General features: G+C 35.5%; 1 protein-coding gene across 1 annotated transcript; it reads right to left on the reverse strand.

Annotated features, from left to right (window-relative positions):
* Positions 1-271: 271 nt before the first annotated feature.
* On the reverse strand, positions 272-9,569 carry LOC108779408 (pancreatic triacylglycerol lipase). Its single transcript, XM_018546842.1, has 9 exons — positions 9,419-9,569; positions 8,614-8,772; positions 6,641-6,795; positions 6,147-6,293; positions 4,963-5,191; positions 3,662-4,084; positions 2,390-2,516; positions 1,509-1,724; positions 272-976 (listed from the first exon to the last, which is right to left on the reverse strand). Exons 1-9 carry the CDS (start codon positions 9,567-9,569, stop codon positions 874-876), a joined length of 1,710 nt encoding a protein of 569 aa, XP_018402344.1. The 3' UTR covers positions 272-873.
* Between the last annotated feature and the right edge of the window lie 6,623 nt (positions 9,570-16,192).

Raw genomic sequence — 16,192 nt, forward strand, 5'->3', positions numbered from 1 at the left:
TTTATAAAGATTATGAGCAAATAGCAGTATAGTTTGTCGTCTTTGAGTCACCGCATTTTGCGTATTTTTTTATAGTTCTTAAGCAAGAGAATATCACAACCTATCGTTATATTTGTATCGCGAGACAATACGATAATCATATCATCGTACAAAAAGAATAAGTGTCTCAATGTATAATACATAGATTGGCTTAATAGGAGCCTTACATTAGTGATCACTCAAGACTCTCTAGCGATAATCACATCTATAAGAAATTAATGTTAATGCGTTACGTCTACTGTTATATACAACATGTACATAGTAAATTGATCAATACTAATACTGAAGAAATCGTTACCAAAAAGAAAAAAAGCATAGCGAGAAGTTAGACTTTTCTATTGGAAGCACGCTCGCGGCTCGGTCGATTTCGCATTTAGATGTCTATTCGCTAAGAATTTTACTTCCTACGAACTGCTTTCGCAATCGGTCGCGTTTCAATCGCATTATTAGGATCTAATCTTCGCCGACGGGACGGATTTCTAAGAACTCGGTTATAGACTTTGTAAAGCGGCGAGTTGCGTCGGATTGCCTCGTCCATGGAAGTGTTAATTGGTAGCTTGTGCCGTCGGGTTACATTTGAAGAAAGCGGCAGATCGGTCGCGATAAATAGAGACTGAGAGCATAAAACCGTCTCTCTCGTCGCTATATCGCCGGCGAAAGAAATTACGAGGATTACGAGGGACTGCGATTCTCGTTTCGTTTCATCATTATCGTCGTCATCATCATCATCATCATCATTGTCCGACTTTCGAGAACCGCCTCTGGATCGTAGCAGCTGCGTTTTGTAATTATATGACGCGCCCAAAATGCGATTTCCCGCCGCGAAACGGATCGTCAGCAATTGTCGACGAACGTGGCGGTGGATCCGCTCGCGATCTCCGCGTATTCCTGCTTGCCGACCGAGCAGAGCTTGCTGGAGAAATCCGCTTCACGTTTTCTAAAAGCGGAACAAAGTTAAGTATACACATACAAGAAGACAGTCCCAGACCATCAGCAGAAGAAGCAGCCTTTGTAATCCAGATAGCACACAAATATTCTGTGAATGTTCTGTAAATATTCTAAGAATATTCTATGAATGTGTATTAAAAGCACTGTCAAATATTAATGGTATATTCATAGTATATTTAAATAGCATAACTATAAATTTTCTATAAACATATGTAATATTTTGTACAATGTTTTATAGAATATGCTACGTATTTTTATACGAATGTGCTGAGGAATATCTATAAGTTTTCTTTCGTTATTATTTTAAGAAAATTTATATTTTATGAGAATATTCATCGAATGTTTTGTGCTATTTAGAAAGATTTTTTAAATATGGTTTTTGCCCCTAGTTCCTTACTGGATTTAGTATAAACTAGTGACATTAAAGAGATCACATAAATAATTATATTATTTTATTATAAAACGATTGCAAAACTACTTTTTCTGCTAAACATAGCAGTAGTCACGCTCTACTTTCTCACCCTCTGCCCGGAAGATCCATAGCATCGACTTTGACACTATTAACATACAGGCGATCATTACACCAGAAGAAGCACAGGGATCTGGGCTGCAGCACGTCCATGTCGTAGACCCAGGAGAGCTCAATCCGTCGGATCTTACCGATGTTGCCGATGGAACCGGTCGGATGAGCAACGACCATCCGCGCGGTCGATCCGTGCTCCAGTTTCATGTAACCGCTGCGGGGGAGGGATAGCCCGTTAAAATATAGTGGCAAGACAGAAGTGAACCGAACAGGCTATCGAGCGCAAGATTGAGTCAGGTCGTAAAATAATTTACGGACACACATCGGTCTCTCGCGTGATCGATGGTCTCGTTTGGAACATGCGCGAGAATATATTCTTCGACGTTTATATAGCTCGTTGTTTACAATCACGCAGCATCGATTATGCGAAGCGTGAAATTAAATATATATAGTTGAACTATATTAAAAATTTTTTCTCTAAAAAAAATTCTTTATATAATTTTTTTGGATTTCTACATAAATTGAATTTGTCAGAATTTTTGTATAACTTTTTAGAAAATTTCATAAATTTTTCTATACGAACTGGCACTTTTAAAAAATGCTGAGAAAGTCCGGTAAATAAACTGATGTTCTTTTTTGTGATTTTGACGTCGGTTTGTTTGCTGAACTTTCTCAGGGTTTTATCAAAATGACGATAAATAATATTAGCTTGTCTGCTGGGAGTCTATCTTTTCTAGGCTTTTAAATGTATATATATGTAAATTCTGAAATATTTTAAAATTTCTTAATCTATCGTTAATCTTCACCGTCGTGTGACTAAAAGCGTCATAAACGAATGTGGATTATCAAGGCGATAACATCGCTAGCATGATTACTTACCTGGGCGTGAGATCCATGTTGCGTATCATGCCTTTGTCGGCATGGAGAGTGACTTTCATGAAACCCTGCACCCAGCTTTCCGCGGTCGGCGGTCGGGCGAGGTTAATGGTAATTCTGTAATGTCTTCCTAAAAGGTGATTATGATCGGTATCATCGAGTATCTCGAGAGAGAGATCGAGAGGGAAGGAAAGAGAGAGAGAGAGAGAGGGGGGGGGCACCGTCTGGTGCTTTTATCGCGCGCGGAGAAAGTCGCGTCTTTCGCGATAGAGAAAAGCCGCATTGCACAGTAGATATTCTTCTCTTCGCATCGATAACGAGAAGACCATACAGATAGATTGAATAAATCTCGATCGAAATTAACGTTCATATCGGCGAGCAAGATTTTTAATTGCGGCTGCGATATTTCTTGCACGACACTTTTATGATATACCAATCAAAATACCTATTTAAAAGCATGAGAGAACAGTAATGGAACATTATAATGGAAAGCTGATGGTTTCGACGATGTTCTTAAGCTGTAGTTATTACTATTGGGAAAGTTAATAGTTATCGTTTTTAATTTTATAACGTTAAAATTCATCAGCATTAGTATAGTCTTAATATCGAAGATTATACAGCAAACCTGAATTATATATCTATAGGATAGCAAGAAATAGCGTTTGAAGCTGAATTTATCTTCGTTAATGCCGTTTAATCCTTCTCAGCTAACGACAAACTCTACGAGTATAACACAGTCACTGATATTGGATTTGTAAGGCTCATTTCATTTATATTAATGAAAAGATTCTCTAATTAATTTCAAGAGACCACCCAAGCGGAACAACAAGTTATAATAACGTTAAAATGACGTTGAAATAATAATGATGGAAAAGTGACTTTTAGTCATCATTTTGATGCCATGATGACTTGTGTTCTTTTTGAATAAAACGACATAATTCATAGAAAAAAAAGATTGAGCGTAAGATTGGTATTCATAGTTGGTATTCTTATTTTATATTAATCAGGTGTTAAGTAATGTCTTAAGATGCTAATACAGTCCTTCATGATATCTTAAGACTATACTTAAGACGGTTTTAAATATAAGAATCGATTTATGAATACCATCCTAAGTATATTTCAATAAGAATAATTTGCGGACGTAATATAAAGAAAGTTGAATTGCTTGATCATTTTTTTTAACCAAGAGTCAATTTGTAATTGAGTGGGTCCAATAGATTTACCACCGAAGGATTAAGAACCTCCTTAGCCGCTCTTAATAGATATCGTACTCACTGCAATACGGATCATCCTTGCCCGTCATGAAGAAAAATTTGGAGCCCAACAAAGAGGAGACATCCTGTCCCATGGCTTGGCGTTTTACCAGTGCAGGACTGGTGTCCGCGTGATAACCCATCACTCCACAGCTCAGGCTGTTGTTGCTCTTGCAAGAGAAGCACTCGCCTCGCAAGAAGCTCGCATAGCTCGAGCACTCGTGCGCCACGTACTGGCACTTGGAGTTGATACTTTCGATGAAGAGTTTGAGCGCGCGCACGTGGTTGCAGGCGACCAGGACGCGCGAAGCCTCCTCGAGACCCTCTCGTATTAGGGTAAGCGGCAGTGACGGCGTGGTTTCGCTCAGATCCGTACAGCCGGGCTGTTCTTTGCCATTGTTCGGATAGAAGTCCAGGTGCCCGCAAGGCTGGCTCATCCCGTATCCTGGAAGGCCTTGCCATGTACTACGTTAGTTTGGAGAATGTGATTCACGGCGGGAAATGCGACGGAGCTCCATTTATCAGAGAATTTATCGAAACGATGACTGACGATCATTATTATATACATGTTTAATAAATAAGAATTTTATCAAATAAAGTTATATCTAGGTAGAAAAAATGATAGAGTATTAATTTAAATTGAGTAGATTACTAGTATATCTTGAAAAATAAACGAATAAAAAGTCTTCTATAAATTGTGAGATGCGCATTAAATCCTTCTCATTAAACATATGTACTAGAATTTCTTGATAAAAATATTGAAGTTATTTAGTTTGATCTCAGTATAACTTTTTAACAAAAAGAACGTCTAGTGAATACACTAGAAATTTTATAAAATCTGTTTCTGTTGCTTAAAATTTCCAAAAAATTTTACGTTTAGAAAGAGATATACTTAGGCGTTGAAAAAAAGAAAAAATAAAGCTGCGAGTGCAAAAAATACAAGTAACATGAACAAACCTATAGATTCAACTAAAAATAGTAGGTAATCAAATCCTTATGTTGAAGTTTATCAGAAATATTCTAGTTATAAAATATTGAGCTTAACTATAACAAAAATTTTGTTTGATCTCACCAAGCTGACAAGTTTCCATGAGATTTCATCTAAATTGATAAACTTAATTTTCTGAATTCTGGTTATTCACTAAGTTACAAGTATTTTGTAATGTTTTTAGCTGATTGAAAAATGAAACATTCGTCTTTCTCTCGTTCCAGTAGATTGTCATCTTTCGAATCGTTCTGATCAATAGAATCTTCTAGTTCTTCATCGCATCGCGCACGCACGAACTCGATAAGAAATCTGTAGCGAAACGTAGTGTCTATTACCTAAGAAAAATATGCTTTTTCCATCGGTGTGAATTACGTCTACCAGTCGGGCGTCCGTGTAATCTAGGCGAAGATGGCTCGGCATTCCTTGGAAGTATGGCTCCGCGGGGTCCAATCCGGTGATACGTCCAATATTGCCGCCCAATTTCTCGCCCGCATAACCGGCCGTGTGAGCACCGAGGCTGTGCCCGATTAAATGCACGTCGTTCGGATCTAGTCTGTAGTTTGTCTGAAATTTTATCAGAAATAAAAATAAATACATAAATACAGTATTTTGTTATACAATCAAAAGTAAAAGATATCTTCACGTTACGGTGTCATCGTAAATTATTATCTCAAATTTATTTTAACTATATATTGGTTGATTGTATAAATAAATCAATCTTTATTTTAGAGATAACACATCCGTGATATTTTGTTTTGATCGTGTGTCGAAGATGTAATATTATTTTAATTGTCTACGGTGTGTATTTAGTCTCTTTAATGTTGATTTAAAATGACTACGCGGTTTCCTTTTCAGGACAATTCTTTTTTCAAATAAGTATATCTACATTTCTGTTATTATACATACATTTTCTGTTTATTTTGCTATTTTCTTTTAAAAATTTTGAAAAAAATGCAATTTTTATTTGTATTTGCTGTGAGTTTAAAAAAATACAATAGTTCAAATTGTTAAATATAGACTTTTATCACTACAAAGCTTTTGTGGACAAATCACTTATACATATAGCCGTATATTATTTGCATAGTATTTTAAACGTAAAACCGCAATGTGAAGTATTTCTGACATTCAATATTATATTTAAATTTTCATTTTTCTTTTTCTCTCTCTTTGATGATTTACAATTAAATGAGATTTACGATATATTATATTTTTAAATAAAGATAATTTCAAAAAATATTCATTAATTGTAAAATAATTTATACTACTCTTGATGTTACAAATGCTTTAGAGATTTTTTTTATTAGTCATTTAGTAAAATCTTTTTTCTGATTAGCCAATCAAATGTTTCGCACTTGTAACATTAAGTGGACCGCATCATAATAACGTGTATAAATGACTATGTATCTATACATTTAGCGTTTGTATATATTTAGCGAATTTAGAAATTTAAAGTAACCTGAATACACCACTTACAGATAATGAAGGATAATTAATGGGATAATCTAAGAACATCTCTTACTTGTAAATGCTTGATGAGATGAGCTATTTCGAGTCCAACCAGTCTCGTGTTCGCTGTCGCTTGGGTGTACAAAGGTAGACTCCCACCAGCCCAGTCGACCACGATAACATTGTAATCACCGTGCACCAACAGCTCACTCCTCATTTCCTACGAGTATATTTTGTGAGTAAATAACTCGGCGGTAATTTTCGCGTGTTATTTAAGAACTGCGTCTGTCATCAAATGTAATTGTGTCACTAGGTCGCGTATATCTATTTGAAACACTGACGCAATGTAGCAGAAAAGTATATTTCTTTACCAATACATCTAGCTCGCAATAGAAGACGATGATCGGGTAATGGAGATGCACGATGTAGGCTAGTCTTTGGTACATACATGCAACTGGTATTATGAGTATGACAGTTTGATTGCGAATACATAACGCAAGGATTTCTATAAAAATCTAGGACGATAAACGAGTATCTATCTAGGAATAATAAAAGGATAAAGCTCACCTTGACCCAGTTGCTGAGCGGAGTGTCTATAAAGCCATGTATAATGAATTTGGTTTGACGCTTAGGATTGAAGTTCGAGTTTTCGATGGATTTATTCTTGGCCACTTTTAGTATTTGACCCTGGGGGAAAAAATGACGGGACATTATTAAGTGTACTCATCAAGTGTAAGAGAGTCAATTATTCGAAGAGTTCGCGGGTTAAAACCATTTTTATGTCAATTTTAAATCTCAAACACGTCACGCATATACATTTTTATTATTATTACCGCTGAGAAGGACAAATGCATGCTAATAGCTAAGAATTGTATTCATATAGAGACACGGGTATTTGTTTTCAAGGAAAAAAAATGTTAGTAAAAAAGTTTCTCGAGATATCACGGATTTACATTGAGTTGGAACAAAAGTACGTAGCACTACTTCATGTCTATATGTACTATGTCTATATGTTTAAAAAAATTATATTGATAATTATATCATTCGATAAAGCAAGGTGCAAGTTTAAGAATCTGTTTTTTAAATTGTCATATGACGATTTTTAACGGAGTTGTAAGGATAACAAAGGTAAAAGACTTCTTTTATTTAATCCGCGAACTCGATAAAAAAAAAATGTTAGGAACATTAAAAAAAACTATTTTGTAATGAAAACTTTAAGCTTTTATGCTAAAAAGTCGAAATTTTTTCCAAATTTTTTTAGACACATAACAAGAGCGAGAAGAAAATTTTCTGTTTTGTCGAACTTGTAATTTTCTACGTGTAAAAATTATGAAACTCACAGGAACTAAAAAAACGTAGTGATTTTTAAAAAATAATAATTTAAAAGCTTTAAAACTTTTTCTTTTAATTTAAATTTTGTTAATTTTTTAACGAAATTACATGAGTTACTTGAAGCTACAGCAGCTACTTGAATATTGAAATTCGATAGAGCTACGAACTTTCGTTTCGATCCAATATTTGCCAATTCTGCCAATCGCAAAGCGTATATGCAAAAGTATTTCTTTTAATTTCACGATTCAGCGGTTTTATGTGAAGTGAATGATATACGTTTGCGTGCACAGTTATATGGTAGAGGTATGTGATTTCACTGCGCGCGTTATGCTACTGATATACCAGATAGACTCGTGGCTCTCTTCCTCCTTGGATATCCATTAATTCATAAATCAGAGATCTTATCTTCGTGCACGTAAGAATAGTATATGCGTGTGCCACGCTATCTGTAGACTAATACTTGTAGTTTCGTTTAATTAATAGAGTCAATTAAGACATTCACTGGATTCAATATCGACGGCTGATCCTATACGCGATAAGAAGCAAGAGGTTGGAGGAAATCTCATACGATTATTCTTGCCATGAGACGGAATCAGACGGACTCTGTCAATACAATTTCTCAATGTGCGCGGTTATGTGTATATACGCGGAAGCGATTACATATCGTATCGGATTTATTAGCCATGAAATTCCAGTCGGAGAATATTTTGATCTATATACTTCACCTAGGTTTCACTTTCGCGTTAACATCCAAAACGCAAGATGTACTTTCGAGACGCTCGTGCGATTTTTATCCGAAACAGAAAAGACGCCCACCTCGAATTTATTTCGTTTTTCCGAATATATGCGTGTTTTAAGTAGTGCTCAGATCGTTATTACACGTTTAAACGAAAATGCATTAACACATATATTTAGCACATCCATCTATGAAAAACATCTTTTCGAATATTTTCATGTTTTTTTTTTTTGTAAACGTTTCTTTCTTTATCAAGGAGTCTTCCTAGCGTGACGGATTTAAAAAATTGAAAAATTTTTTGGGTGTAAAAAAGACGTTTATGTGTACTAAAAACGGAAAGATATGATTATTAGGCACCAAGAACTAATCTTGAAAGCATTCAGCTTTTATTTACTTTTTTTACATATTTGATAGAGATTACGTAGCGGTCTAGTTTAATTTATTGCTGTTTATCTGAAACATTGGTCTTTACTTACGTCCAGGGGATTCTGATTCGTGTAGAGGATGAATCTGGTATTAATGACTTCTCGCGGTAATGGGAAAACATTGAGAGGTCGATGAATGAGGTGGTACCAGCTCCTGGTGATGTTTAGGCAGCCCAACTCGTCGTAGCAGCGCGTCTCGTTTTCGACTGGAAGAAATTATCCCTTTAGTAACGCGTTAATTTGATTCGTTTTAATTAAATTTTATTCTATATTTATTACATAAACAATATGTATGTATCCTACAACAAGAAAAACTTCATAGCTGGTAGTCTACAACATAGCATTGTTCAATTTTAAGAAAATGTATTACTGTAATAGTCTTTTTTTTTTTCAAAATTGAACTATTTTACACAGCTGTTGATTATATGTTGGAAGATGAATGGAAAAGTTTTTTGTCGGAAAAAAATTTAAAGCTAGATTCCACAATATTCCTAGAATGATGTATAAATATTATTTATTCTTTTGATATTCATATAACGTTCTAGGAATATTGTATTTTACAGGGATTATCTGATTAGTAAAAAGAAAGTTTTATTGTAAGAGTGACTACCTTGATATAAAAGGAACCTAATATTTAATGTTTTTATTGTAAAAAAATTGGTAAAATTGGGTACTACGTAAATTATATGTCAATTATATTAGTCCGTAATATTATTCATATAGTAGACATTTTTAATTAATGATCTCAAACTTTTGACAGTGTATACATATTTTGGACACTGTAAAGAAGAATAAAATGTACTCCTAACATTACTATGATCAAATTTTCTATCTAATCAGTATGATAATTACAAGGCAACCAAGGTATGTTGACTTCGATCCGATCGCTGCGCGCCCACTGCCAAGGGTCCAGGATTCCGGCGGAGCAGATAACAGGAGTCAATGCGACGAGGAGCAGGACCAAAGTTCCTTCGCCATTGTCGCCGACTCCTCGTCCATTCATGCCGCTCCTCCTCATCCTGTAAAAAAAAAAAACCGACGCGGTCGATAACAATTTGCACAATGAAGCAATACTAATGTTTGAGTCACTGATGATGGGTTTCTTATTTTTTTTTTATACACAATCCCCAGTTGAAATTAGTGCAATTTTCTCTAAATAAAAGGATATTGTTTTAGTAAATATGATATGTGATAATAAATAAAAATTTATATGTATCGAAGATTATTACGGAAACATGTTGCAAGTTCAACTGGACTACAAACGCGTGCAAAACTATTGAACGAACACTACGGTTGTTTGTCGAGCAAATATTGCGTGTTGCACGAGAGTTAAATCACGACTAAATGTTTGAAAGGATGATCGCTGAATCTAAAAGCGCTGAGAATTATATTGGTGGGAGTTGAGCAGCCTTCGAACTCTTGGAAGATAATGAAACTTTCAATTGTTATGTTTAGGGAAAAGATATATTCGATAAGCCTGACCGCGCACATTTATGTTCAGATCACCTTGAAGCCTGCCTCAATGTTCAACCAATTGTTACCTCATGCTTAAAAAACAAGCAGACGGATTTTTCGATTTTAACGCATTAACGTGCTATAGTTTACATTACGTATAGAATTTCAGAGATAAAAGCGCGCTTTCATCGATAAAAATGCGTTCTGAATGCGGGCCATATAAAATATGTACATACATTCTTCTTTTTTTCATGTAAAATTACTTGTTAATGTATTAATAATAATATTTATACAAGTTTATGTTTATATATGTATTTATGTAAGAAAAATTTTTTACCGAGGCATATCGACGTCAGTAACATTTGTTTGTTCGGGTCTTTGTTCGAATTGACGTTGTCATAATCACGCGATGTATATGCGTATACCATTACTTACGTTACGATATTCGTACTGCGTGTGATTTGTAATGACATGTTGGCGGCCGCGACAATAGAATGAGGAAGAGGAAGACAAACCTCAGTTAACGTATTGAACATTTCGATGATATAACTCGGCCTATGTGTGCATCGTTATGAGTTTCGGATGCCGTCACTTTTCTATTTAGCAATAAAGATCGTTAATCATATATTTATCGAATAATAATCGCATCGCTAATTGCATTCATCGTTAAGCAAATTTGCGAGTTCATGGAGAAATTCTTTGCTATCGGAATCGAGCTCGAATATTGATGGAACGATTGTTCTACTTGCAGCCTTCATTAGCTTATGCAACAAGGATGATTATGCAATATCGCTTGCGCGAGTATCGCATCTCATTGAATCTAAGATTATGTCATGTGCGTATATTGCACTTACGTAGAGATCGAGGATTCGCGACTGCGGGGATATATAACGGCTAGAAGCAACTCTTCGCGAGCATTATCACGTTAAGTTGCCATTGATGGTCGCGCTTTCACTGGGCTATTCCGGTCACTCGCAGCGGAAAACGCGCATATTCAACACTCAATAAATTGTTAGTTTAAGTGTACTATCCGGTAAACAAATCACATTAAATCGTTTGGGATTTGTCGAGATCAACGAAGTGGCACGAAAGATCGTTATTCACTAGCGGAAACGCGGTAGAGAGTGACGAACAAAATGTCTTTATCGTACAGGAAAAGAACCAAGAAAATACGAATTTTACACATATATCACGGCACTCATCTTAGCACCGAGACATTACCGTATCTTCTAATATTTCCTCTTATTGTCCATCACTAAAACGGTGAGAAAAAATATATAGATACGTCGAAAAGAAAAACTGTTTAGCATTTTTAATTGTAAATAAAACAATTACGGTTAGGAATTTTTATATTACTGTCGTTAATAGTAAAATCTTATAATTCTGTAATTATTATAATTGGAATTATGATAATTTAACTATAATTTATATTAATATTAACTATAATTGTAATTGTGTTTATATTATATCAATATTAATTTTAAATTATTACGATGTATAGTACTTTTTTCATAAGTATTTTCCATAATTATAGTAGAATCACAAAAATATAAAGTCATATTATTACTAATACTATAATAGCAACAGTTATACAAATTCTTGATCAGAATTATTTCACTTATAATTTACAAACACCAAACAGTTTTTCTTTTTAAAGCTACAATTTTTTAAATTTTCGTAGTCCGCGAGGGGCTATGTGAAGTTAGCCCCCCCACTATTGCAAATCTAAAAGTGACCATGACCATTCGTTTGGTGATCATTTGGTGGTGTTTGGTAGTACATTCCCGATAATTGGTAGTCGAAATTATAGTAGGAAATATCAAAAAAAGGATATACGCGCGTGAAGTTAGCCCCCCCATTTTTAAAACTCGGCTTTGCAGACTGCAAATGCAATAATGGCTGTAAGCATTCGTTTGGTGGTCGCTTACTGACGTTTGGTAGTCCATTCCCGATAATTGGTAGTCGAAATTATAGCAGGAAATATCAAAAAAAGGATATATGCGTGTGAAGTTAGCCCCCCCATTTCTAAAACTCGGCAATTTCTAAACATCAGTAAGCGACCACCAAACGAATGCTTACAGCCATTATTGCATTTGCATTCTGCAAAGCCGAGTTTTAGAAATGGGGGGGCTAACTTCACACGCATATATCCTTTTTTGATATTTCCGGCTATAATTTCGACTACCAATCATCGGGAATGGACTACCAAACACCACCAAACGACCACCAAACGAATGGTAATGGTCATTTTTAGATTTGCAATAGTGGGGGGGCCAACTTCACATAGCCTCCGCGAGAGTCTCGGAGCATTCAATTTTTCTGCGCGAAGATCAAACAGAATTGAAATCCGATACATCGTTTTCTGTCTTTACGTAACATCGTTGAAATATGTCACGAAATTAAGACTGCAATGGAGCCTCTGATTATCGTTCAAGGTAAATTATTCTTGAATTAATTACATTTTCAGCGATCAGTATCGAGGTGAAGGTACGTATTGGAAGGGACGGAATGTAACGGGAGGAGCAAGAATAATTCGAAACCTGTTGTGGAACGAATATGGGCAGCGCCACGCGGAATGTCGCGCGCTATTTTCTGCATTCCTCAAACGAGCAGCTGCACCGAGCCGCATTATTGAGGCCCCGGAGGCTTCTCTTCTGATCGCATCGCGTCGATGTGCCGTTTCAATGAGTCACGCATAACGAGTACTGTATAAACAGTATTCTACCGTGGAGCGCTTTATTATCCGCCTCTATCATGATTGTGGCAATTCTGAGGCGTGTACACGTACGCGTGTACCGTTTTCGAGCTGTATATACGCATGAACTGTTCGGTCAACTGCTCACGGCATGGCTGTTTTGCCTTTTTTCGCTTTTGTGTTACCACTTTCCCTCTACTTCCGCAGCGAATATCTGCGAATATCCTAGAAGTGGAATATGTAAATGTTCGTTGCGATTACTCTCGGTTATTTATGTCTGATTGGCATAGAACGACGTTGACGCGATAATTACCACGGTATCTAGGAAAGTCGTATATGTTAACGTCAATCCTTTTATCTGGTTATTGCTTTATCAGTTGCTTACGATTTTAACACGTAGAATACGGTCGCTGAAATTGCACCATTTTTTAGATAAATGCTTATAGCTCAGATATTTTATAAAGAATACCTTAAAATTATTAAAAAAAAAAAACAATTTCTTTTTAATTAAATCAAGAAATATTAATAATTACAAACAAAGGTGCCTTCATCGATAAAAAAATTGTAGTAAAAGTAAAAGCATCATCACAGTACGCTCCTCGCCCTGATGAAGTGAACGGCAAGGTTCACGAAGTATTGGCTTTATAACAATAGATAAAAACACAATAAGGCGATAACCTGTAAACCTGGAATCTTTGAAAAGTAAAAAGACTTTCTAGTATAACACACTAAGAATGGCATCGTATAGTTAATTGCAATTCTTATAGATTCAACGAGAAAAGTACACTTATTAGAAATCTATCAAACAGTCTAATAGAAATAATCGGAAATTCAATTATACGACAACCGGAATTCTGATCTGTGTATGATTAGAAAATCCTTTTTGTGCGTACTTTTTATTGCTGCGATCATTTATCTCAACGTAAGATCGAGATAATGATCACGATAGACTTCGATCGAGACTGTGTTTTTGGTTCGTTCGAAAATTATAGGTATTGTTTTTGTGCCTCTTATTGCTCTTGCCATATCGCAGTGCTACCGGCTCTCGGAAGCTGTCACGAAGTGCGGGAAGCCGAAAGGAAACCGGTCCCCATCTTTCTTTCTCGTTCTTCCTTTCTTTCTCTCAGTCGAGTCCCGCATTTCACCGTTTGCTTCGGGTATTAAATAATTATTATTTCGAAAGCAGGAGAGCGTATATGTAACCGCGGCGCCAGTCGCGCTACTGGAGGAAAGAGAGGCGCAACGCCGGCCTCCTGTAATTGTGGCCCAGATTCGGCGTCCTTCCCTGCGGCAATGCTGTACCACTTCCTGTATACCATTGCGCGCTCTCTCTTCTACTCTTTCTTTCTTTCTCCCGTGCGCCCTCATCCGTAAAGTCCGTATCGGATTACACGATTAGAAAAGTTGTCTTAAAAACACATTTCGCATGTTCTAAACGATCCTCAAATTTTTTGCTAATTTAACACAAGGTATAAATATGTTAGAAAGTATATAACACTGTTATTAGATAAAAAAATCAACACGAAAAATATTGCAACACTGACATAATATGTAAACAAACTGCGGACATTTTTTTTTCAGTAAAATTTACAGTTATGATTAAATTAACACATATTTAATGATTTATTCTAGAATTTTAAAACACGGTGCTTTTATGTTATTTATTTACTTATTCATAAATTGTGTTATTTTAATTAAGAAGTATTAGACATCATTTTAACACAAAAATTTTTATTAACGTCAATACGAGTACGAAATGTTTCCTGCGGTGCATCTTTTTAAGTTTATGTCAGACTGCACATTGAAGATCGCGGGTTGTAAACTAAAGATTTGAATTCGACTGAAAAATTCAATTTTTATCTATTCTAGCTGATTGGATTCTAATTTCCAATTTGTAATTTTTTTATTTTCAATGTGTAACGAATTTTATACAGCTGAGTCTTTTACGTTCGCGATTCCATTCACTTCTGTTCTTTCTTTTCCCATCCTTTTATATTATTCTTTTGACTGTGATTATGCAATTAGTTTACATTGAAATTCCTTTAAAGAGAGATTTTCAACGGATGCTTGCGTAAAAATGCGCACGACACGAATTATGTTGAACAAGTGCCATCTTCTTCCTTGTCTTAGCTGATGTGAACTATGAATGAACAACGATACGTGACAACCGTCACGTTTCCTCGAGACACAGACGAAACTCCCGGTGATTCTATCCTCCTTTCTTATTTTTTCCGCAGTACATTTTCCGGTATATCTCCGTAGATTTCCTTCCTTACGCGAGCAACGTGATGCCGTGACTGATTGTACAGGAAGCGTGTACTGACGGTGATCTCTGTCCTCTCCTTCACATTCTTTGGTCCGCGTCTATCCTCCCGGACTCTCACGACACGTGATACATTTGCATGCCGCATTCAATTCATCGATTCGCATATATTGTGCTACAAAACATACCCGACGTGCGAAACCTTGAATCTGAAAGGCTAAACTGTTCCACAATGTTTGCGCAATTTTGATTGAGGTGTTACTACATCATACTTGCTGCGATTTTCGCAAGAGTGTCAGATTGACATAGACCAGTCCGTTCTTATTTCAAGATCGTCATAAGTATATAGTATCTTAAAACGCTAATACGGTTTATTTATGTTTTAATCTATGTTTGAACTGGTTTTAAATATAAATATTAACTTTAAATACCGAAGAAATTCATATTGAGCATTTTAAACGATTTAAATAATTTTGAAAAAATTAACGAAATATATTATTATTTTGAATGTAAAAAATGTCGAAATTCTGAGAATTAATGTCATACGAGGTAAAAAACCGTGCGAAGAACGTTTCTCTATTTTTAAAATTTCATTTTATCGATGATGAAAAAATATTACCATATAAATCTAAAAAAAGACTTAATTGATATTTCAATAATATATACAATATTTTAAGAAAATTTCAAAATATAGACACTGTCTTAAGATAGTAAGAAGTGAAAATTTGACTATTCCGAAACTTAAAATTTTGTCGCAATAACTCATGTTTTATATTACTTTGACACAAAATATTGAACTTCTTCTTTTAAATTTACCAAAAATTTTCTCGCTGTTATTGACAAATATCTTTAAAACAAAAATGTACACATTAATTTTTTAATCATTAGGCATATATTCAACTATTAGGACATTTATCTTAATTGACTATACGCTTGACGGATTCCAGAGGAGAGCGGAATGTCGATGAATGTCACGTCTTTTAATAAAAAACGCGTTTTGAAATCGGGACGAAAGTCAAATCGAGCCGCACAAAGAAAACGAGAGAGCGCGGCAGAACAGCGTCAGCATCGTCATGACCTAATCCAATCTCCGAGAGACGAGACAGGAGAAATTCTTCTTTCGATCTTTTGCTTACGCGCTACGTAATCGCACCTTTCTCTGTCTCTCTCTCTCTCTCTCTCTCTCTCTCTCTCTCTCTCTCTCTCTCTCTCC

Source organism: Cyphomyrmex costatus, unplaced genomic scaffold, assembly GCF_001594065.2.
Source record: "Cyphomyrmex costatus isolate MS0001 unplaced genomic scaffold, Ccosl1.0 scaffold120, whole genome shotgun sequence".
Classification (NCBI taxonomy): domain Eukaryota; kingdom Metazoa; phylum Arthropoda; class Insecta; order Hymenoptera; family Formicidae; genus Cyphomyrmex; species Cyphomyrmex costatus.

Excerpts from the sequence above, each read along its gene's own strand:
- LOC108779408 (XM_018546842.1), bottom strand. The coding sequence starts at position 9,569 with ATGAATGGACGAGGAGTCGGCGACAATGGCGAAGGAACTTTGGTCCTG. Across the intron at positions 6,294-6,640 it reads CGCTCAGCAACTGGGTCAAG|GAAATGAGGAGTGAGCTGTT; the intron begins GTGAGCTTTATC and ends ATATACTCGTAG. Across the intron at positions 2,517-3,661 it reads CAAGGATGATCCGTATTGCA|GAAGACATTACAGAATTACC; the intron begins GTGAGTACGATA and ends ATCACCTTTTAG.